Source organism: Triplophysa dalaica, chromosome 1 (genome assembly GCF_015846415.1).
Source record: "Triplophysa dalaica isolate WHDGS20190420 chromosome 1, ASM1584641v1, whole genome shotgun sequence".
NCBI lineage: Eukaryota > Metazoa > Chordata > Actinopteri > Cypriniformes > Nemacheilidae > Triplophysa > Triplophysa dalaica.
The window spans coordinates 32,205,544-32,230,419 of NC_079542.1; the positions used below are offsets into that span (position 1 = coordinate 32,205,544).

Sequence of the window (24,876 nt, forward strand, 5' to 3'; positions counted from 1 at the left end):
GGAACATCAATGTTGTTATCAGATTTAATCTTGGTTGGGTTGGGTCTGTCTATTGACTTTGTGTAAACTAACACGAATGATTGACAATTGTTGACTTATTTCGGCACGAGATTAAGTGACGTTATGGGGTGTAACATCCACTAGAGAGAGCTGCGGTCTCATACTGTATATGACATTTCGTGTCATAGCTAGAAATCGAAAATGATAGCCTATGTTTAACAACATGCACAATGCTAAATAAACATTTTTATCCACATTATTGTGACGTGATTTGGCTACGCATCTTCCTAGAATAAATAAATACATTATGTCAAGAAAAATACCTGTTCATTTATCACACCGGTCAAGTCAAGTGCATTGCATTCTGGGATACAGTGGCATAGGAAATTTGCATATTATATGCATAGATCAATTTGCATATTGTGGCATACAGTATACCTCTGGATAATAATTTTAGTATATTAGTATACTATTTTGGACGTTGCCTGAGAAGTGTACTCTGTTGTACACCACTCACACTACTAAGCAAAAACAACAAACTTGGTTTCAAAAAAAGCTCCCAGATCACACCAGCAGAGGGAGTGAAGTGAATCTCCTAGAAGAAAAATCTAGGCAGTGCAGTGTTTTGTAGGATATCATGAACTTAAAACATGTCTCTCAAAGAACGCATATGTGAGAATGCTGTTTGTAGACTACAGCTCAGCATTCAATACCATAATGTCGACCAAACTTGGTTTGAAGCTCTAGGCTCTGGGTTTAAACAGATCACTGTGTGACGGGATTCTGCACTTCCTTTCAGGCAGACGTCAAGTTGTCAGAATAGGAAACAAAAGTTCGTCCCCACTGACCGGTGCTCCCCAGGGGTGAGTCCTAAGCCCACTCATCTACTCCCTATATACACATGACTGCTTTCACCACACAGCTCTTACATCATTGCGAAATTCGCCGATGACATGACAATGATAGGCCTGATCACTAACGACGAAGAGTCGGCCTACAGAGAGAAGGTGTGCAGTCTGACACAGTGGTGTAAGGAGAACCATCTCTTGATCAACAAAACCAAGAAGCTGGTGGTGGGTTTCAGTAGGCAGGACAAGGAACACAGCCCCATCACCATCGACGGGACACCTGTGCAGCGGATAAACAGTCTCAAGTTCCTTGGGGTTAACATAAATGACAACCTCATATGGACTGTTCACACTGGCACACCAGAGCCTCTTTTTTCTCATGCGCCTCAGGAAGTTTGGGATGAGCCAAAAATCCCGGAGCATCTGTTCCCGCATACAGACAACAAACTTCTGTTTACTATGCACTACAGTTTCATGGACTATAATGGATCATGCATCGCACCTAATGCAATAACTACCAAATTTACATACAGTATGTGCACTATATGGTTGATCCATAATACATACACGTTCATGTGCACATCTGCATATTTAATGTGTATATTCAACGTCTAATGTGTATATTTTGTACATTTACTATCCATATGTGTATAATGTATACTGTCTTTTTTGTACAGTCTGTCTATTTATACTTTGCACTGTTCGCCTGCACTACATGTCACTTTAGTTTGTAAACAGATGATTGTCATACAGTTGTCTGTCCAACTACTTTCTACTTTGTATAGAGTACGCACCCAAGACTTTCACTCTCCACACGTAATGATGTGACAATAAAAGTAACTTGAGTTGAGTTAAAGTGTGGAAGTTTGTGTAATTATGTGTAAGTGGAGTTTATTCTTTTATTGCTACGAGTGGATAATTGTTTAGGGAACAGAGAAATGTAACATTGCAGCATTTATTTACAATAGAAACGTTTGCATTTAATTAATGCAGGTGGTTTGGTCATGAAAATATTTCTTCAAACATCATTTTTTTATATGGAATATAAGAAGTATATCACTTTTAATAATTAGATTTTATATGCATTCATACAGAAGAGAGAGCTTATACATGTAATTGTACAGCTACTCTATTCTATTGAAAAAAAGGCGAGCCACAGTCACAAAGGGTCTGTTAAGTCAATGCACGTTAAAGACACATTTTGCTTTTATTAAGACACGGTTTCGCAAAGCATTTATTTCCCATATTTGCACATTTACTATGCATTTAGATTTAAAAAAATATATTAGTCCAGTTAGTCAATACCACATTAACAAATACTGTCTGGTGAAAACCACAAGCATTTAATCAACTTCAACAGTAAACATCAATAATAAAAACAGGTATACAAAATTTGATCGTTTACGTTTTTTTTTTAAGACAAGACAGTAAACATGAATATGTCAGAACATTAATAACTTAAATATTAAGCATTTGACCGGCAGCATGTTATTTACAATAAATGTGAAAATTCACTGAGCTACTGATCTCAATAAAAACTATTAGCAAGATAGTACACATTGCAACTTCAGAAGTAAATAAAGATGCTTAATATATTGCGTTAAGACTGTAAAGGCATAAAATCCATTTAAAATTGAATCTCATGAGTGCTTTATTTCAAGCATTATTTACAATATCACAAAATGGTACCATAAAACATTTGTTGTTGTGGGATTGGTACAAAAACTATCATTCTAAATTGTGTTATGTCTGTAGTAACTGTGCCTGTTCATCTTCCCCATTCTTATGGAAACAAAGCTGAACTGAAACTCATACCTAACACACAGCACCGGTTTCAAACCGTCTATAACACATTCATATCTTACCTATAGGAACCGCTATACGTAAAGGAACTAAAAGTGACATATGTGCCAGGTAGGAGGCAGCTATTCTATGTATTATTTAAAAAACGTTGTGAGCAGAGCAACCGCTCTGACATCACTAAAAAAAAACATGAGACAGAATATTAATTCACACTGTTTTATGTGGCTTTTCGCTGTGCTATCATGTGCAAATGCTCTCAACTTGGGGAGGGGTGTTAAAGAAGAGGAAGTGCATCACGGTGGGTCAAGATACAACTGTACAAAATTTTTAATAGCAAAGAAGAAAAAATAGTAAAGTGGACATGTTATTTTAGATAAGGCAGTTATGTGAATCGTTTTATTTCTTCTTTAAAACTTAATAGAATTGTCATTCACGTTTTATCATGACAACCTAATCATAACACTTTTTATGTCTTCACTTTCTGAATAATTGTTTTAGTATTCTCTAATAGTATTCTCACAGAAAATGTAGGACTATATCTTTAAATTCTGTGTAACTTTGAAACTTGGATACTCCACAAGAGAAATCCGTTAATGCATCACACAGATGTAGAAAAAATGAAGAGAGCATTCCAAATGTTAATTTAATCAGCATTTTTAGATGTGTCCTCCTAGTCCAGTGTCTGTTAAATTTCATCAAAATCTAACTTCAGGAGTGACATAAAGACTGTGAGAAAAATACAAAAACATTTTGTTTTACTTTTCCTTTATACATGTAGAATTATTACTGTTGTATTTTTAAAAGTGAATTTGAACTTGTTTCTCTTTGCAGTATTTGAATTCTGAAAAAATACTGAGCATCTTTTCTATTATTTTAACCTGTTTCTCCAGTTTTCATTTACTGCAAATAAATGAAAATAGAACAATATTTTTATTTGATATTTGGGAGAAATATTGTCAGTAGTTTTACAGAATAAAACAAAAATGAGATATCTATAAATAGTAAATTCAGAAAAACTGCTAATGTTGCTGAAATGTTCTCTTAATTTTCTGCTGTTGTATGTTGTCTATGACTTGTCATGTGCTGAAATTCTGCTCTTCTTTTAAGACTAAATAAAAGAAATTGAAGGCTTCTAAATCGAATATGAAAGTCCCTGACAGCATCTTGAGTTTTCATTTTCACTTACTAATTTGGTAGTCTTGCGAAAGAATTGATGACTCGTATTGCTTCATGCAGCTTATTAAACTTCCTGTTTTTATACAGAAGATAGAGGGCGAGATTTAACAAACTCCATACAAATCCTAAAAACATTTGTGTGACGATGAATAATCTGGTTATGTTTTACTCAATACGTTTCTTTAATTGGTTTTATTCTAAAACAATCTCATGGTAATTGCAACTAATTCCATTCTAAAAACTGTACGTTCTTGTACGAGTCACATAGTACAAAGTCATATGGAACCATTCATCAGGTTGTTTGTTCTTCAAATCTGACTAAAAGTGCCAAATACAATTAACTTAATCCGCAATCATAAAGCACATTGAGGAATAAGAAATACAGAAAGACCAAAGGGAAAAACCACACTGCATGACATAAATTGAGCATGTGTGCAGACTAGCTATTTAATTTCGCTCATCTTCTCTAAACATTGTGAATGAGGTTAATATGGGAAGCTTTTTATCCATCATGACCATATTCGACCATCAAGAAGCCTGACTTTAATCATGTATATGAACAATTTAGTTCCAAAATGAGTTAACTACGTTTTTAAAACTTTCTTATTGTCCAATTAATATCAATCAAACTAAAAAACGCTTGGTTTTGATTGAAGCCATAATAACTCAGCTAACTTACACAATAAAACAAAACAAAAACATGATAACATATTAAAAAACATGTTTTTTGATATTTTTGTAAAAGTGTACGCATAAGCAAAGCATTTTATCCCATCCCTTTATCAAATCGACTTCTGTTTGATCATTTGCATTTATCACATATATCACATCTATCAGCATAAAAAGTGTACCTTAACGGCTTCCATTCACGAACACTTACCATTCCAAACTTAACCTGTTGCTTTTATTATGATCTTTAAAACCTCTGGCTTCCCTTAAAAACTGATCTGCTTTTTTCAGCTTCTCCATTGCCGCATTAAGCAAGATCTCAGGACTCTCGCTCTCCTCTATTTGACTACTCTGTCCGGTTGCGATTACACTCAGCATCTCTTCAGTCTCTGCGATCTCAAATGACACTTTTCTTTGCAAGGCCTTCACATCACTTCGGTGCACATTATTAACCGCTCTCTCTTTTTCATCGTCCTCCGTGGTCTCTGTGTTTTGTGACAGCAGTTCTCCCAGAGATGCGGATCGGGCCTTGGAGGACTGCTTGAGGGGTACGGTAACGTTATTGGGATCATGGGCACATTGGTTTGGAGCCGAGCTCTTGGGGGTGACGGTAGGTATATCTAAGGACGGTTCTTCCGAACTCTCTGCTTTTCTGTCGGATGGGTCTAGATCATCCTCGCTCGTCTCACCATCAAGACCCTGGGAGCTACCTTTCAGCTTGGTGGTGGATGGCGTAAATTGGTCACCAATCTCTGACTCCTCCCCCGAGTGCTGGCCACTGTCTAAAGACTTATCCTCCAAGTCTTCTGTTGGCTCAAGTTTGGGTTCTGGAGTTGTGCTGTCACCTTTATCTAACGACTGCTCCGAGACTTTTTCTGAAGATGGAGTGGTGATGATGGTTAGGGCCGTGGTGTAATTTTGTGGGGCGGAGTCTTCCGTTTGGGCGGTTTGCTTTAATGGCTTCTTGGGCAGAGCTGGAGGTCGAGAGCTCTTTTTTACTGCTTCAGGGGTTGCAAGCGGTGTCACATTGAGCTGGAGTGGTTCAGTTGTAACTTCTCCAGGGCTGTCTGATGTCTTCTGGGACTCTTTCCCTTCTTGTTCAACATGTGGTTCCTTTGATGCAGAAGTGGGCGAATCCCACATCACGACTTGAGGCTTTATAATCTTATTAGTAAGAGTAAGTGGCTGGTCTTCATTCTTATTTTGATTCTGAGAGTCTGGAGATATATCTAGCATATCTTCACCGTCCACCTCTTCAAGTTCTTCTTGAGTCTCCTGTCTCTCCGTTGTAACTTGTTGATTGGGTTTCTTATGTTTGGATGGAGGAGCTGGGGGTTGGATCGTCTTGCTGGATGGTGTTGGTTCAGAGATGTCTGAGCTTTCGCTGTCCACTTTACTGAGGGAGGAAACGTCCATGGTGGAGACACAGGGTTTACTCCCCTTCGATGGAGGCATGGGTGGTGTAAGAATCTTCTTTGGAGGTATAGGCTCTGTAGGTTCCTCACTTTCAGTCTCATCCTCCTTACGATTCTCACTGGGTTTTCTGTCTTTCGATGGAGGCATGGGCGGTTTAATAACCTTCTTCTGGGATGTGGAATCTTCATTGACGTCCTCCTCTGCAATGTCGTTTAGGGTCACAGGCAGCTTGAGAGTTTCCGTTTCATCTTCTGTATTCAAGCAATGAGTTCCATTCAGCTGGGTAACATCTCCATCCAGGTCCAACCTTGTAATTCCATCACTTGTTACACTTGCAACCTATTTAAAAAGTATAAAAATACATTTAGATGACTGTCATATGGTTTATTTTTCTTCAACATGGCAGAAAAATGCATTTGTGCATGTGTGAAATTAGCCACATACCTCCTTCATGTGTATTCTGGTCGGCGGTCTTCTGCTACGGTTCCCCTTCGGCCGAAAGCGTGTTACATGTTCTAAAGAGCAGCCTTCATCCACTTTCACCTTTAAAAAAGGGTGAAAGAAAGGAAAGTAAGTATATTTTGTGCAATGAACTTCTCCAGGGTTGTGTTTACAAGCTGGTATGTCAACGTCTGGTGCGCTCAAGTCACTTTCATCGGGACATCGGTGTACCCCTTCGCTAATTTTTCTAGGGGTTTTACACCTTTTTATTGGGTCAAGAAAATTTAGAGCTAACAAGAAAGTGTTGGGCAGAGATAGGGGAGCGGGTTCAGCAAAGGATTAGAAACGGGAATCGAACTCGGGTCACCGTAAGTGCTTTGGGGCTGTATATTTCCGCGTTAACCACAGGGTTTACGGCACACCTTCTTTTAAACGGCTCCTATTTTTTCTGTATTTGTGATCCAGATATGTTTTTGGGGGTGGAATATAACATGTATCAATTTTTTTTTAACGCAGTATTTGGCAAATATTTTACCTTCATTGTTTACTGCTGTGCTATGCCTCCTAGAAACGCTCCGTTTGTTCCATGTTTAATGAAGCCTCTCCCTCCGCAAATACATAATGGACTCAGATTGGTTAGCTAACCCAGTGTGTTGTGATTGGTTAACCGCCCAGCACGCATTTTCCGGAAATCCCGCCCTTACCATTATGGGTAGTTTTTTTTCCTTTTTTTTTTAATTGAATTTTTTTAATAAAACAAGCAGATGGACATGGAGACATTTGCAAGCAGGACTCCAAAGGACAAGTTTTAGAGTTCATTCTGTCATCATTTCCTCACCTTCGAATTGTTTCAAATCTGTATAAATTTCTTTGTTTTGATGAACACAGAGAAAGATATTTGACAGAATGCTTGTAAGCAGACAGATTTTGCCCCCCATTGACTACCATAGTAGGAAACATTACTTGTTTTTTCTGTTGAACAGAAAATAGGACATTTTAAAGAATATAGAACAGCAAACAGTTCTGGGGTACTTTTGACTACAATTGTATTTTTTCCTACTATGGTAGTAGTGGATCTTCGTCTTCTCTAAAGCAGCACAACATGGCCTCGCCCCCTTTTTTGGGTGTTCCTTTGGGTAGAGGTTATTCTAATTCTTGTGTATCGTACGTATGGATTACCGGAAAAAGATAGTTGTAGTTCGTTTCAGCCCTTAGCTGTAGTCCTTAAAAAGCGATTTCCTTTCAAGAGAATATCTCCATTTGAAGTGATCTTTGAGTTTTGTCAATTTGTAGACGTTTCTTTATACCCAGACAGCAACATTATACACGATCTATGATTTTAAAAACGGATTTGCAAAATAAGAGACCTTTCAAAGAAATACACCTGCGTGTTTGCAGTCTTGTGACAGAAAAGCCAGTTAAAATAATATAATTTATTCCTCTTATTGTTTGTTTCACCAGCAGTAAAAAAACAATTACACAAACTTTTAAAAGAGTAGGTCTATCAAAATATATTTGCTATCAGTTATAAGCAGCATCAGAGGAAAAAGAACCAGTAGGCTATCAGTGTTTATTAAATCATTTTGTTTTTCTATTTAGTTATTTTATGTCATGATTCTGCCGATGATTGTCATGTAAGTCTAGTTTAGTTATTTGTAATCATGTCTATGTTGTATCTAGACTAGTCAGTGTAGTGAGTTCTTTTGTACCCTAACCGTTCTGTTGTTTACTCCCTCGTGGGTTTTTGTTTTGTCTTTGGTTTACTGTTTATTAAAGTCCTTGTTAACCTTACCCGCTGTCTGTAGTTGGGTCCTTCGTTTCTGCCTCCCGTGTTTCACGATAATTTTATTTATCCGTGTAGTGGAGTAGGCGGGGCGAGACCGTGGTTCGAGACCGGTGAGAAATTGTTAATGAGCGCCAGCTGTGCGCGCACCGGTCTCGAATCACGTAGGAGATCGGGAGCATTTAAGAGAACGAGCGACCGGACCGTCGAAGAGAGAGGACAGGGCCTGAACATGTTTATGTTTGTATTTATGTTCTATTCGCCGGCCGCCGACCGTGAGGGGCGGCCGGCTGTCTTTTTACTTTTGATTATGTTTGATTAAATGTTTGCCGGTCCCCGTCTCCTTTCTTCCTCTGATTTACCAACTTTCCTACAGACCGCCGCCGTCGAGAGCACCAAAGTGGCCGGAAGTCCTTCATTTTTAATGTGAGCCAGTGGCGAGCAGCGGCGAGGAGCAGCGCAGCGCGTCTTGGCCATTGAGGGTAAAAGGAGAGTTGAAATTAGGTTAACTTTATGGTAATGAGCTATGACACGGTTCGGCGTTGCATTGTCAGAATGCAGCCCTGTAAAACTGTGGTTCCGACCACATTTGTTCCCAAGAAAAATGGAGGAGAGGTTGATTATTGCTGTGGCGGGTTTCCCAATCATATACGACGCATCCCTGTTTGCGTAGAGAGACATAAATAAATTAAAAATGGTGCGTGGACAAAGGTGTCTGAGATTGTTTGTGTTCCTGGTGAGTTGCTGATGATGTGCATTAACGTTATACATTTTCTGTATATAAGCGGGAATTTCATGCTAACTTTAGTGCCAGCGCATGCGCAACAGTGTTACTGCTGCTGAATATTATTTCGTTAGTAAACGTGTAACTACAATAAAGTCCTTTCCACCGATCAATTTCTTGTGGTCAGTCTGCACAAGATCAACAAGCTTACTTGCTTTGTGGCCCCTTTAAATACAAGATAAGATTTTGATCAACGTCAGAGCGTCAGCGCGCCTAAGATTCTATCTGCAGCGTTGTTGGCAGGGCGGCCAGAGCGATTTTTGACGCTTTCGACGGCGCTGGTCTGAACGTACAGTTAGGCGTGCATTTACCGTTTACATATCTGTTCCACATGACTTGAACGCACCATATGTCCAAATCAGGCAACACCCTATTTATTCAGTAAGTTGACTGTGAAATAAGTTTTATTCAGTAAATTGAGTCAATAGTATATAGATTATACTGTAGTGTTAGCACTTGAAGATAAACTGAACGTTTTTTTGTGGTAGTTCTAAAAGGTTTGCCTGTAAACAACTTATTATTATTCTTCATTGCTAAAAATAAGTTGTGTGACACACCTATCCAAAAACCAAGAGAAATAAAAGCTGAATAACATCAAATACCTCATCAAAAATTTTATTTTTAGCCTTGTTTATTCCTTCATTGAGCGCCTTGATCCATGCCTCTTTCTCATCAGGTGTTTGTGCCTGAAATTTGACATCTTGGACCTGGAAACATACAATGCGACAGCTTTTATATAAATTAAACATATCAAATATCAATTTTATCTAAAAAATGTTCAAAGTTCCCTTTCTATTAAGCAAAAAATACGTATCCCTAATTTTCGTGACAGAAATAATCAAAATGACCTGAAATAGAGAGTAAGTTCTCTTTGTTATCGTTTATGGGATGTTTATTTGTACAACCCATTGTTCAACCGTGTTGTATTCATAAGTAGCATCCTGTATACAGACAGACCCAGCATGAACCGTTCAAGTGCATAAAAACAACAGGTACTTTTCTAAAGTATCTTCTTGTCTGTGCAAAACCTGATGCCACATTCCTAGGTTACTCACCATCAGGAAATACTAGTCAAAGGTTCAAAAACCCACCCCCAGGAACTGTCTCTGAGATGTTTTCATCTCTCAATGTCACTTGGGTTCCTCCTTTTATGTCATTTTTTTCTCTCATACTGTTTGCACGTAATAAAAGCAATAGCACATCGTCCAACACAATCTGTCATCTAATTCATATACACATCACAAATGATGTGGGACTTTGTTTCATATATTTAACGTTATGGGTGTGTATAGAATTACTATTGCTCAACCTTTAACCATAAATATTATTTATGCCCCATAAAATCTTAAGTTCTTCAAGGAGGGCGTGGCTACACTGAGTCTGAAGCAGGAGGTAAACATCTGGCCTGTGTTTAGCCTTTAAACTCTTTTCAAGAACTACAGTATACGTGCAGTTGGGTAATAAAATAAGAAGCACTGGACTGTGGAGTGTGACTCATACAGCTGGCTGCTGGTCACATTGCTCAGGAGAGGAAAAAGTGACACGATGCCCTGGACGCTCTTTACACACACACATTTTCTCTTGACATCTGCTGCGCTCTCTTCTGCGCTCCAACGCAGTCTTGTCATCTGTTAGTAATAATGCATATTTCGCCTGTTAGGTATCTTGCGCATTTCTTCAGACCTTTCCAACATCCAAGACTCCTTGATTTCAGCTTGGACTTTGGACAGTACATACAGAATACACTAGAGAGCATTTTAACGGATTGCACATGTTTACAGGGTCATTTCTTGAGTTTGCATTACAGTAGACGAGACATAAAAAACATTTAACCAAATTGACAATATGTGCAAACACTCATGAATTTGTTTTTAATGATCTGTAATGCTGATGATTTCAGTGAATATATTCTATTCTGAATATGGTTCTTTGTTCATGTTCATAAGACCCTAAAACTTGAAATATCATGCAATAATAGTGAAATATTATTTCAATATTGACTATGCAAGTAATGTGTTTTTGTGGTCTATGTTTTTTTTTTTTCATACATTTACAATAAATTTAAGTAACAACCACAGTTGTTATAGTTTTGTTTTCAGTTGTATTAATATTTAGAATGTGCTTTTATTTTATATTTGCTGTTTTCATTTTCATTTTAGTATCATTTTCAGCAATTTTGTTATGTGCATTTGTCAATTTTTTTATTATTAATTAATTATTATTTTATTTTAATTTCAGTTTATTTTTATAAACATACATGTTATACAAAATAAGTAGCTATATTACAAGCCAGACCGATAAGCAAACACAGACGGGAGTTAACTTTATGCCAGGCGCGTGTGTCTGATGAAACAATCTATAGGATTGTAAATAGTATTTTTAAGTATTAGACACGATGTCTTTGAAAAATCTGCTAGGAATTGACAATCCATTGGTTACTACATTGGTAAACTGTATGTTAAAAAAAATCATATTTTAGTTTTTAGTATATCTGGGTGAAAAAAACGAATCATTAATTAATCTTTTCTATCATATAATAAGATGTTACGTTTTTTAATCAATAGAAATAATATTTTAGATGAAGTAAAGTATATCAACCATTAGATTTATTATCCACTGTAATAAAATTATTCTTTGTTCATTTATCAGAATTGGCCATGTTTTATCTAAATTTTGATGCACAGTGCAAAAAATGTCAAACTTTGTACAAATAAAAATGCTGGCTTGTGGGTGTTTTCACAACCAGAAGTATTAACATAGTCATACAGGAAATCATGCTAACCCTTGCAAAAGGTTGTCTTGATGTAGTTCTACGCTGTGATCTAAAACAGGATGGTTATCGTTTCTTATCTCAAATTTGACAAGTGCACAATATTTCTTATGACACTGCGAAAAGCAGTATCATTCAGCGCATGCAACAGCCGCCCTTTCACATACATTTTCTGCCATCAAACGTTGAAACCAGTGAAGTCATGTGTCATGTGTCTGTTCAGATATGTCTCTGATTCATTACATTCAGCACAATGAGCCAGTGTGCCTCCAGTGCGTGCCATATTGAGCCGCTGATGTCACAGCCGAGGCCCAGCCATCAGCCACTGTGTATTGCATTGTCATACCAATGACAGTCACTCTTTATATCACATACAAAGGAAACGGGAGTCTGATATGACTGACGTGGTGCTGGGCTGCAATGGTCTTTATTACCTTGTTGGTGCTCTTGGGGTTTCGTATCAGTACCAGTCTGTGTTTCTTCTTGAATGCACTTTTTAACTCGTGACATTTCTCATAGTTTTCCAGGTCCAACTTCTCCAGGCATGTTTTTAATTCCTGCACAAGAGTAAATGTATACAAACTGTGTTACGCAGACAATGGGACACTTTTTGGGGTTATTGAGCAAGTACATGGGTGAAAGATGAAAAAGGGTTTAAGCATAAAAACATTAAGTGTAGTACATCTTTAAATTGTTGTTGTTCAAAAAAAATTAAAAGGTTTATGTTTAATTGCATTTTTGTTTTTCTGAGCCAAAAAATAAATATCATTCAGTTTTCTCTGATTTAAAGAAGATAAAATGTTATTCAGTGTATCAATCTTGTGAAGCATATTTACAACAAAAATCTATTTATGACAAGTTACTTTTAATTGTAATTTTAATTTACTTTTATTGCCACTATCCTAGGTTTTGCCGATTTGTCAATAATAATATTTTACTTATTTAAAGCACAATAAAATGTAATATGCTCCCTTATTCTTTTATATATTTTAATACAAGTGAGAATAAGCATGTTGTTTGAATTTGTACATAATATGGGTAACACTGAATTACAATGTAACATGATTTTAACCAAAATTTGACATTTTACTTATGTTTATTGTGGTATCTATGGAAATAAAATCACTTTTGTAAATTTCTTTGATGGAAATGTCTTTGACCACATGAAAATCTGTATCTTTACCTCACCATTATTTATAAGCTTAAGATAATCATTAAGAAGTAGAGCAGACACGGTTTTATGTGAAATGTCAGTTTGACGTCCTTTAACTAAAATATAAATACAAGGAATAACCTGTAATTTTACATTGCAAAAAGCGATAGCAGTAGAGAGGATAAAGTTAAAGACTGCAGCTTTAGTGTTTTCATGTATGTTTTCTGTTGTTTTCTTAAAAGTCCAAATAAAACATCTCACAAGTCTTGTGTGTCTATAAAACATAAAATATAAAATATTAATATATTAGATATAATTTTTATTTGCCCTGTGAGAGAGCCGGCTTCACATGAATTTATTTATGGCAAAAATTACCCAGTCAAAAATGTATTTAATTAAAGAGCATAAATTGCTCATGATAATTCTAAACTCTACCCTGCATTGCAACTTCATCCCAGCTGTGTTTTAAGAAGACATAATATTCTCATTGAAAATCAATATTGATGTCAACATGAAATAAAAATGTCATCAATAAAACCCTTCTTAGTTGCTAAAACATATAAATATTCCTGATCCTATCCAATGCATGTTCTTCACTAAAATGTAATAATTTGCATCCTAGAACCGGCCTTAGGACCTCATGTTTGGATCAATCCCTTTATTACGATGTAAGAAATTTCTGATGGTTCAAAGATGAACATTCAGTTACTCTGAAGCGTCACGCTACAACATTAAAAATGGAATCTCACAACAAGTTTTTTACATTACAGACTTTTAGTTGTACCTCATCTTCATAGATGGCGATCTCAGTTCTGTCCAGTTGAATGTAACGGTCTTTATAGCTGCTCAAGAACTTCCCTGAAGACTTCTTCAACCATCCAGCCTTCCCAGCACATTTCACCTCTTTGGGCTTGGCCGGCTCCTCTTTCACGCCCTGTTATGCGCAGGAAAACCAAAATCAGCATTTTTTTGAGAACCAAAGTTTCAGTTTGACTTGGCATGAATTTCACATATGAGCTCGGGAGAGAGCATTCCACAGATGGGAGGGTGAAGCATGCAGCAGGCCAGATCATCATTTTTGGCCGGCGTCATACGACCTTCAACACCTTTTATATCCTTAACAGAAAAAACAGCTGACGCCTTCTTTCCACATCTGTTCTTTTTCATTTTTTGAACCGTCTTATAACTTACGTCTTGATTCCTAATTCGACGCATTACTTTTGATTTTACTTTTACAAGGCACAAAATGCCCATCCGAGTAGAAATGTCGACTTTTCGAATATAAATTATAATACACCCGAACGCAACTTTATTTGGAATTCCCAGACTTCGACAGGAGTCTATGTGAGGAAATTCCTCAGGATGTGTGTCTTTAGAGGGTCATCGGGCTGTTTTTCCACTTTTGCTGGGCCTTTGGAAAAAGCAGCTAGTGGTAAAAAAGGTACTGCCGTGTGAGGAAAGAAAATACGGAGAATAATGGGATCTGCACTATGCCGGAGTTCTGAATCTGGGACAGTCTCAAATTGCCCTGTCCAAGATACCAACATGGCGACAGGTCACTGCATGCCCTCGCAGTGTTTGTGCCGGGATGGGGGCGATGAGGACGCGGGGGGTGGTTGGTGTTTTGGCGCATGAGGGCAGCTCTTTGTTTTCCTTGTTCTGTTTTTGTGTTAACTTAGAGCACAGCGGACAGCACATCACAACACGCTGGCTGAGAGGGACTTTGGGTGGGACGGAAAAATCTATATTGTAAAAAAACAGATTGCAGTCAATTCGGATCTGTGCTGCCGAGAACGACTATACGCTTTCACGAGAGCAAGCAGAGAGAGAAAGCAGAGAGTTTCAAATGTAGAATCAAACAGGAAATTAATGCTTAACTTTAGCTTTAATCTAACAGGAAGGTATTTTAAAGAAAACCAAACCTCATAGTGCTACAGTAGAGTAGATGTCAACTAATTATAATTTACAGAAGGCAAAACTTTGTCTGTTTCTCAAACATACGGTTGGTATTAACAGAAACCCTTAATTCTAATGATTATATAGTGCTTTGGCATCTTTTGACATGAGCCAGAAAACAACAACTTGTAACTGCCCTAAAACCCACTCTGAACACCTTAGCAACCGCATGTGAAGCCTTACCATTGTGGATTCAGAAGGTGTGCAAATATTGCATGCCTGCTGAGCTTGAGAAGTTTCTCCATGAAGATAACCGATTCCCCATGATAAATGAACTTTGACTATGTTTATGGGCAATTTATAGACAAGCTACGCCGTAAATTCAGCAGTAACAACATAACTGAACTTAACTTCGGATAGACCTCTGCAAAGAATAACTCTTAAGAACTGTTAAACAGTTAAGGTAACTGCAGTTTTAATTTATTACAATTAAAATACAATATTCATATTAATAATAAAAAATAAAAAAAATTGTTGTAACCAAATACAGATCAGAAGTTCACTTCGAGGCAGATACGTATGTCCAATGAAACTATCTATATGCTTAATATTAATATTAATGTTAATTGTACCTTCCTAAATTATAATCTTTTGCGCAATTTATAACATTCTTCAAATGTGTTCTCCTCACACGGACACACATCTTTCTTTTACAACATACTACACCCTCTCTCTATTCCAAACATACTGTAGTCTATCTGAAAGTATAACTCTATACTTTTCTTCCCATGCCATTGACAGTCTATTTACCTGAGATGAATAATGATCATTGTCATTGCTTACCAGAAATAATGCCACTATAATATCAACATTTTTAAATGTATATTATTATATATCTTTACTGTCAATGTTTTGTCTAGCACATATTCATGGCAGCATTACTGGACATATTTACTGAAAATAAAAAATGGAGCTTTGGCTCTGGCATAAATGATTGGATTCATGAAAATGTTTGTATTTTCAAAATGTTCATTGATCACTGGTAATAAATTTTGTACACCTCCTCCCTGTCACATGTAAATGGTGCGTAAAACATTCAAGCGTTCTTTATTCTTTTAGACAAACTGATGACACTGCATTTTGATGCACTGTGTATCATAATGATATTTCCCGAGTTTCTTTACCCTTTCTTGTTTCATTTTTACCTATTTAACTTTGTGTAAAATCCAGAGCTCATCACTGTCCCTTTCTACACGGCCGTCCAATCACAGTGGAGGAGAGGCGGGACAAACACTTCATTGACCAACCATCATTACATTTACATTACATTTTTATCCAAAGCGACTTACATTTCATTATCCTATACATTTTTACATAGGTATGTGCAATCCCATGGGATTGAACCCACAACCTTGCGTTGTTCACCGAATGCTCCTACCGCTGAGCTACAGGAAAGCGTTCATAATTGTACAACACAACAATGGAGAACTTAATATTATTGATTGTTGCATTTTAATATTCACTAATATTCTTCAAAAAAATAATAATAAAAGTATAATGTAACTGTCACGGATATTCCAAATCACAGCAACAAATGCATCTATGGAATTACACGCCGTGCCTCCAAAGCGTTCTCAAGAACCACCAGCTGGTCATTTTCAGAAGATCACGGCTAAAAACGCTTAGGTTGGCATATAGCAAGTCTCTTATGCATTTATCTAATATAACGTAGCCAAACCAGAGGATGGAGTACAGCGGATTCTACAGCACTCATAGCTATGGTACGTAATTTGCGTTGCAGAAATTCATAGATGGGGTTTATGCTAATTATGAATGAGCGTGAATGCGCACCATGTTTCCGAGTGTTTGGTATTTATTAACAAACACACATTTTACTATCAATTCTGATGTTTACAAAGTATTTGTGAATCTTGTGAAAGCTTTCTGGAAGATCCGTTTTACGCGCAAATTATTCAGAATTTACTCATATATTTACAAGTGGCCCAATGCATTTACGCTTGTAGGTGCAATAATGATATGGCTAAACCCTGTAGTCACTTATGTGCAGCTACACTGTAAAATCTAATTGTTGTCCTTACTTACAAACTATTTGTTAACTTTACTCATTTGTCAAAATGTATACATTTTAATAGTTTTTATTAAGTTACGATTACTTGCAAGGGAAATAAAACAACTTACTTTCCGCCTTTAGTATATTTTACTTAAATCAAGCAAGTAGCGGCAAGCGAAGCAATTACTTTACTACACAAGCGAGCGTCATTCGCGGAAGCAGAAGCCGCCTCATCATCTCATAACCAGGGCTTCATTCGCGCGATTCGCGCAGCAAGTAGGTCTATTGGCTCTTTGCATTAACATATAAATCACTCGCGCTTGACACGCCATTCGCGTTTGGTCTGAACACAAGATAACGTTACTGTGAAATTACCGCATCAAACGTGACGTGCTAACATGGATGCAGCTATGAAGCCGCCGGGTTTGCTTCAGGGAATATTAATTTTTAAGAAGCTTCCCAATAGAAACATCGACAAGACTAAGGTTGTTTGCACCTTGTGCAATGCGGAATTGGGTTAAAACAAACACTTTCTCTCAAAAGGTACTGGTCTAGCTTTAGTTGAAACCAGTAACTTTGTATTGAGATCTAATGTATTATGGCTCCTGTATGACATATCGCTTGTTGCTCCCTCACTCTTTGTAAGTCGCTTTGGATAAAAGCGTCTGCTAAATGACTAAATGTAAATGTACTGTAAGAGCTCTTCCAGTCTCAAGTACCACCTAAACGCAAATCATCCCTTAGCTAATGCGGAAGTAAACACAAGTTCATCTTATTGAACATAATTTAATTTTCATCACCAATTATCATAGTAGAACAGCTTTCTCAAGCAGTTTGTGATGCATTTTGGAAACAGGAGATGAGCCCCTGGTCTAATGCGCCACCTGGCTTGAGAAACCCGTTCTCAAAGACTTACTTTTAGTCATTATTTGGGTAGCACACATATTCTGAATGCCTTCAGCAGAATTCAAATGAGGCATTTTAATCTAGATTAATCTAGATTAATCTTGGAATTAATCTAGATTAAAAAAAAAATTTATACCCACCACTAATTTAAACTGTAGTAAAATTTAATTTAGCTATACAGTAATCCAAATTTAGTATTGCAAACTTGTCCGGGTTTACAGTGCAATAAATCCAATTGAAAATCTTCAATTGGTAATAATAGTTAATTCTCAAGAGTACATCTGAACTAATTTTTTTAGTTACTTGAACTCAACAATACCATTTCACTTTACTTAGTTTTTTAAGGCAATCGTTTTGCATGCTTTTTAAAGTAAGATCAACTAATTAGATTTTACAGTGTATGTATTATTTGTAAATTTGTGTAATTTGGCACCAAGGTCCTGTAAAGCATTTTCTTGCTATGAATGTCATCACATATAGTCAAATGACAATAAAACTCACTTAAACTTGAAAGCAGCATAATGCATTACATTTATAGTTACTTTTCTTTAAAGATACTAAACATTTTTCCTCCAAATTGTTAATAAGTAGTAGCTCACCTAATAAAAGAAAACTCTTCCATAGACCCATATCTCTTTCCCAATGAAGATTGAGGCCAGAATGTTAGTCGCTAAACTCTTTCATTGTAAAAGAAAGTGATTCACCATGTAAAATGGATTATGTTCTGCTGTGGACTGTTTCATACACATGTACACACTTTCATGTGAGTTAAAAATAGAATGCTGTGAACATGCTGACAAGCTTGGTGTCAAGCCACTGCACATCTAAATTTGAATCATCTGTTTCTCAAGACACATTATGGCCGAAACCTAAACAAATGAACTAAAGTTTTGTGTCAAATGATGTTTATGCATTCAATCTGCTGTGAATCTATATTCATATATAGATCTATATATTTTATAGGTGAGTATTAGGAATTAACATACGTTAGACCGAGAGAGGAGCAAGCATGTGAGGCTGGGTATGAAGGAGAAACAGAGAGAAAGATAATCACACAGATCAAGACAACCCAAATCCAAATCCAGAGCAGTGGGATGATCTTTTTATTAAGAGGGGTGTGACAGCCTTACTGTGAATGTGTGATAGATATCAAAACTAGGCATGGGCCGAAATCCCGGTTGCAACGTTTATTGAGGTTCGAAAAAGTCAAGGTTTCTAAACCACAAAATTTTTCTGTGATACTGTTTCTTAGGTATGAGCTGTGTTTACACAAAAATACATAATTAAGTCATGTAATGCAATATTTCTTTTAAAGAGTTTTTACTTGACATGTTTGTTCTATGAATGTTGGTTAAGTGTTGTATTTGCAATACCGTGAAACCACGGCACGTTTGTGGAAGGTTATCATACCGTCAATATTTTGATGAACACCGAGGTCCTGTGATAATATTGTGTGATTTGGTGGTATCATACATAATTTTTCAAGGTTTAATCCACTGTTTGCAAATAATGGAGGCTGCTTTGAAGTGTTTTGGTATTCTTTCGGGTGCTGGGTGATATCCATAAGTTACCGAGAGTCTCCCATTTGTTTATTTATCATGGACACTCTCGTAACATTTGGGATGTTTCATTATCAGCACACTGAGGACTCATTTGAACCGATTAATTTAAACTATTGAACTTTTCAGTCACCAGCGAATACAAGAGATCATTAAATAATTTAAAGTGAACCACAGAGATTGCACGATGTGAATGAGCTTTGCTCATTTAGTTAGACTGGATAATTCAGTTGGCCATTGTGGGCTGAAAAATTAGTAGAAAAATAAAAAAAGCTTTATTTGATTAACTCATTCGCCGCAAGCATTTAAAAAAAAGTTGCCAGCCTACGCCACCGTTTTTTAACATTTTCACCCAAATTTAATGGCTCTTAGTAAATTTTCTGTAAAGAATATATGGACAAACAATATGTCAAATGAAAGAACAGAGTCTCAGCTTTTAAACAAAAGAAACCGTATTCTTCTATCTTCATATGTTCGTCTTTTATCACTCCGTAGATGTGGGTAGGTTTCTTCAAAAATGCATCATTTTGATTATTTTGAGATAATTAAAGTTTTTTGTCAAAGATTCGGCCCAGATTCCACGAAGAACAATCATTAAAAAATGCTAAAACATATACGTTCTAGGTTCTGGGATTCTGTACTTTTTCCCAAAGGTTTGTAATAGCGCCACCTGCTTTACAACAGAACAAACACTGATTGCCGTAATAACTCGTCTTTGGCGGGGAAGCGTTTTTTTTTTTTTATTGACGAGATAACTCGTCAATGGCGGTGAAAGAGTTAAAGAAAGTGTGTTAGGTTGAATAAAAGTAATGTTTTATATAACGTAATAATTGTCATTTTCATCTCATTTTTAATAGAACTTTTAACATGTCAAAGTCACTTTGGTTAAGCCCCTAAAAGGTACTGTAGGCGTACGTGTGTGTAGAAGATCAGGATGCCACCACTTCCGCCTCCTTTTGCGCCAGGAAAAACCCTAGTTAGGTTTTATATTTACGTTCCCTCTAGTCACCCTAAAAAAGAACATCAGTGTCATTTTGTGTGTGTGGTGACTGGTGAAAGACATGGCCTTTAACTGTTGTGGTTCGTTTACAGGTTATGTGTGAACTTTTCCCTAATTCAATTTGCAGATTTTGCTTTTAGATTCATGCATGTGGAAAAAGCTTTAAGCAACTTCAAGTGCATTCAAGGTATACATTTTATTAACATGCATGAAAAAGAAAATAACAAATACTTATTGAATTGTATTTAAAGGAAGTGACAAATGACATATTCCGTCATATGGGTTGGAGGATATGTTCTTAATTATACAACTGTGTAATTGCTTAAATCTGACGAGAGACGTTTCAAGAATGATGACACAAAACCGCCAAGGGACTACTGTTTGTATCACTTCGCCGTAGCAACCATTAAACAACACTACAACAGGTATCAATTCCTCCATCACATGTCATATCAGACTCAGGTCGTGATCTCTCTTACACATTTGTGCATTTCATGTTATTCTTTTTCAAATGCATTGACAGCCCGTGTTCTCTTCTGAGTGCAACCTGTAAACAAGTGTGTTCACAAGTTGTAGTATCAAAAACTTGTCCGAAAGCTCATACAGAGAATACAAAACAGGAATGAGACCAGAGAAGTATAAAGAGGAACCAATGACCTATGTTTGAGATATAACAGGAATCAAGAAACTGTAACCACTATAGTTTAACCAAAGAGTTTAATGTGAATTTCTTTCTACAGTAGAACACAAAAGATATTTTGGTCAACAAAAAGCACCGACCTACATTGACATTTAAAAGATCTTTTTTTGTGTTCCACAGAACAAAGAGTCAAACACAAACTAGCCAGAATTAATGACTACTTAATAAACTAGGACAACCTCTGAAACCTCGCTAACAACTTCATTAAGAGGCGAACGCTGGGAGATGTTCATAAAAACTCACTCTCTCTGCTCTCTGAAGTATATAAACCACAGATGCAGCCCCACAAACACCAAATTTGACTGTGACCACGACAGCTGCTCTCTCTCTTAATGTCATGTCAACCTGGATGTGTTTCTTCCATGCTGTCATCATGTTTGGATAAACGTGATGGCAAATTGGCCGTGTTGTACATAAATGTTTTCCAAGCATGGATGGACGTCCGACACAAACATTCCTCCAATCACATTTCATGTTAAGACTTCTTAACCTCTGACCAAGGCAAAGCAAACTGAAAGGCACGTTGAATTTATCTTATCGAAGCTAAATAGAGATTCTGTCTACCAAATATTAACTATACTAGTTTCAGCTCTGCCATCTATTGCCACGGGTCTGCGTTACTTCCTCATTTCACTATTTCCTGAAACAACATCTTTACACGGTAAAAGAATATTTTTTTTGGTTCGCTCATGGATGCGATGCACATAAATGATGCTTCTTTTCCCATACAGTTTACCTATATGGGCCTACACATAGAGTTAAATTGACAGTTCACTCCAAAATAAAAGTATGGCATCATCTTTCACCCTCATTTCATTTGACACCTGTGTATGACTCTTTTTTCATTGGAGCACAAAAGAAGATATTTTGAGAAATGTCTCAGTGGTTTTGAGTCCATACAACGTATTGGGTGTCAGTGTTGTTGGGTTATCAAGTGTCTTCAAAATGTCTTGTTTTGTGTTCTGCAGAAGAGAGAAAGTCATACAGGAATGGAAAGACATGAGGGTGAATAAATCGTTTTGGGTGAATTATCCCTCTTAGCAGACGTCTCACAAACGTTAAGAGACAAACAACGATGTGAAACAAACAAGTTTCTACACTCCTGGATGGATGAATTGATAGATGGATGGTAAAAAGATAGATCCATCCATTCATCCGTTGACTAAAAACATGTCACAAAACAAGTGGTGTTAGATGCAGATGAAGGAAACGCGTCTGCAAAAGGGTGTCATTCACTTCCTGGTGTCAATCAAAAGCTCCATCATCTCGATCAGTTGCGCTGATGCAAAGAAGTTCGTTTATATAACCGACGTATTGGCTTCACTATGAGTTTGCCTCAGACGCTTGAAGTAAACAAGTGATGCTCAAACACCTTTTTGCTATCATGCAGAAGATCGACTATCAGTCTGCATCGACACTTGACTAAAAAAATCTCTAGGCCAACGAGTAATGAAAACTTTGCACAAACCCCGCATCACGCACGACATAAATGTATTATTGGTTAGTTTTAAACAACGTTCTTTCCTGTGGCTCAGTGGTAACAACGCAAGGTGGTGGGTTCGAACCCAGGGGATATACCTATGCAAATACCTATGTAAAATGTATAGGATAAAGCAATGTAAGTCGCTTTGGATAAAGGCGTCTGCCAAATGCATAAATGTAAATGTTCTTTGTTAAATGCATGACTCAAATGTTTCGCATATACAACATCATTTACAAAGCAAAATAGAAAGATTGATCAAATACTCACATCTTCCATTATATATATATTCTTTATATACAGATATCCCGTAATGCACAACAGAAGCCGCTCGACGCCGGACTTTATCTCGGGTTAAAAGTGAAGAATTCTCCTGTCCTCGACTTTCTCACATCCAACATGACGCTGAAAAACAAGGAACTCGGAGTCTGAAATGTAACGGTACTCTGTTCATACGGCTCTTTTTCCTCTTTCCACTTCAGCAATGTAACAAGTCTCATGCTTGAAAAAAGTTTGGTTTCCGGTAAGTCCCCCGAAAAACCTCTGAAAGGGCAGGGCTGTGTCTCACATCATAGTCAGTTGCCTACTTAGTCAACTGCAGGCTTCATCAAAACGAGTCAGATGCTCTTGCGTAGCCTTTCAAGATTTCACATGTCGTAAAAAGTTAAAAAAAGTCGCGAAAACGATTTGGATGACAACAATGTTGCGTTTCGAGACATAACCGAACACTTCTCACAGTCTTGTTTAATACGCAAAGACATTTCAGTGCATGCACTCCTGAGTTTGGGCTCAAACTTTGACGAATGCAGTATTTAAAAACATATTTGCGTTTGTTTAAGGCAACTTCAGGTAGACTGTTTGTAGTCTTGTCAAATTAGGGATGTGTAGAATTGATTGGTAGATATTATTAGAACCTCTTTTAGGTTTGCATGACGCAGACATTTCACGTAAGCACATGTATATTATATACAAAACTATGCATGCTTTAATATAGAGGTGACATATTGTGAACGAAACTTTATGATTGGATTTAAAACTTTAAGAGTTTTGAAAATAAAATGAATTAAAGGAAGGAACAAAAGCATTCATTGTAATTTCAATGCGATTGCATAACTACGTTTTTTGCAAAAATGTTGCATTTCCTGGGGGCGTGGCGCAAATCGTGCGTCATCATTCTGACAGGGAGGATGCAACCAGCTTCCTAAATGATACACAACAAACACAGAACGACAGATCAATGACTTCCATTTCTGTTAGATTATACTTGATTTATTTCTTTATAATGGCACTGCAGAATGTTTTAGAGAATGCTAAAGTTTCTAACTTTATGGAAAAATAAAGAATAGTTTTTGGAGACAAAACATTGTACTGTACATTTATATATAATCATTGGTTGAACTCAATTTAACTGAGGGCAGGATTTCCATCCAATAAATATGTGTAGCTCGCACTACCACTCATCTTCATTCAATGACATTCAATTAAGTCGGTCCAACTCAATTTGAATAATAAGGTTTAGATTAAACCTATAGAATGATACAATTAAATGTATTTTTGTCAAATAGAGTTCCAATGAAATGTATATGTTTATGTATGATCTTGTCATACTCAAAATAAAATGGAAATGGAGAAACAATTATTGTGTGTCTTGTGTTGTTCCCCAAGAGACAATTATTTAAACAAACTAGCTGTTCCTGTATACAGGTAAACATTTTAACAGATTTTCAACAGTTTTAATGTTTCTTATCAAAAGCCTTTGCAAAAATACTTTTCTTTTTATACGATTCTGGTGTGTTTTTGGAGATATGGAACCAATTTACTACAACATTTCTCAAGTGTGTCCTTTGATCACATGTAAAATAGCATATTTTTTGTAGAAAACACAAAATTAAAACACTTTAATGATATTTAAATTAAATGTAATTTGGTTCTGAATATTCATTTAGTTGTTAGTGGCAGAATTGTATATCAGACAGATTTTAATGTAACTCATAATCACATTATCCAATACTTTCAAAATATGCTTGAGATGCTTTAACAGAAGTGACTGAATACAATCAGGACTCAAACCTACAACCCTTTACCCTGCTAAAAGAATGCTTTACCCATTGAACCACCGTCACGTGAATGTTTGACACTGCTAAATGTTTAAGAAAATTCTTGTTAGGTTTGGGAGCCATCTAGTGATCATTTTATATATTGTAACTGCAATCAGTATTATTTATCTTTGTAATATGAGATATGTTACTTGGCTGCATGAAGTCATGAAGTCTATATGATTACAATAGCACTACATGTCCTTTTCCATCATGATATTTTACGAAAAACCTGCTTTTTTGAACTCCTCCTATACCACTTTAATAAAATTTGTTTCAGGCACCACCTTATGACCGCCATAGAAAATCACATGAATAAACACTC

At 36.6% G+C, this 24,876-nt stretch overlaps 1 protein-coding gene across 1 annotated transcript; it reads right to left on the reverse strand.

The window, feature by feature from the left end:
* Nucleotides 1-2,032: 2,032 nt before the first annotated feature.
* On the reverse strand, nucleotides 2,033-22,994 carry plekho2 (pleckstrin homology domain containing, family O member 2). The gene is made up of 6 exons (XM_056754078.1): nucleotides 22,726-22,994; nucleotides 13,628-13,777; nucleotides 12,125-12,247; nucleotides 9,523-9,627; nucleotides 6,357-6,455; nucleotides 2,033-6,251 (listed from the first exon to the last, which is right to left on the reverse strand). Exons 1-6 carry the CDS (start codon nucleotides 22,732-22,734, stop codon nucleotides 4,704-4,706), a joined length of 2,034 nt encoding a protein of 677 aa, XP_056610056.1. The 5' UTR covers nucleotides 22,735-22,994; the 3' UTR covers nucleotides 2,033-4,703.
* Nucleotides 22,995-24,876: the final 1,882 nt, after the last annotated feature.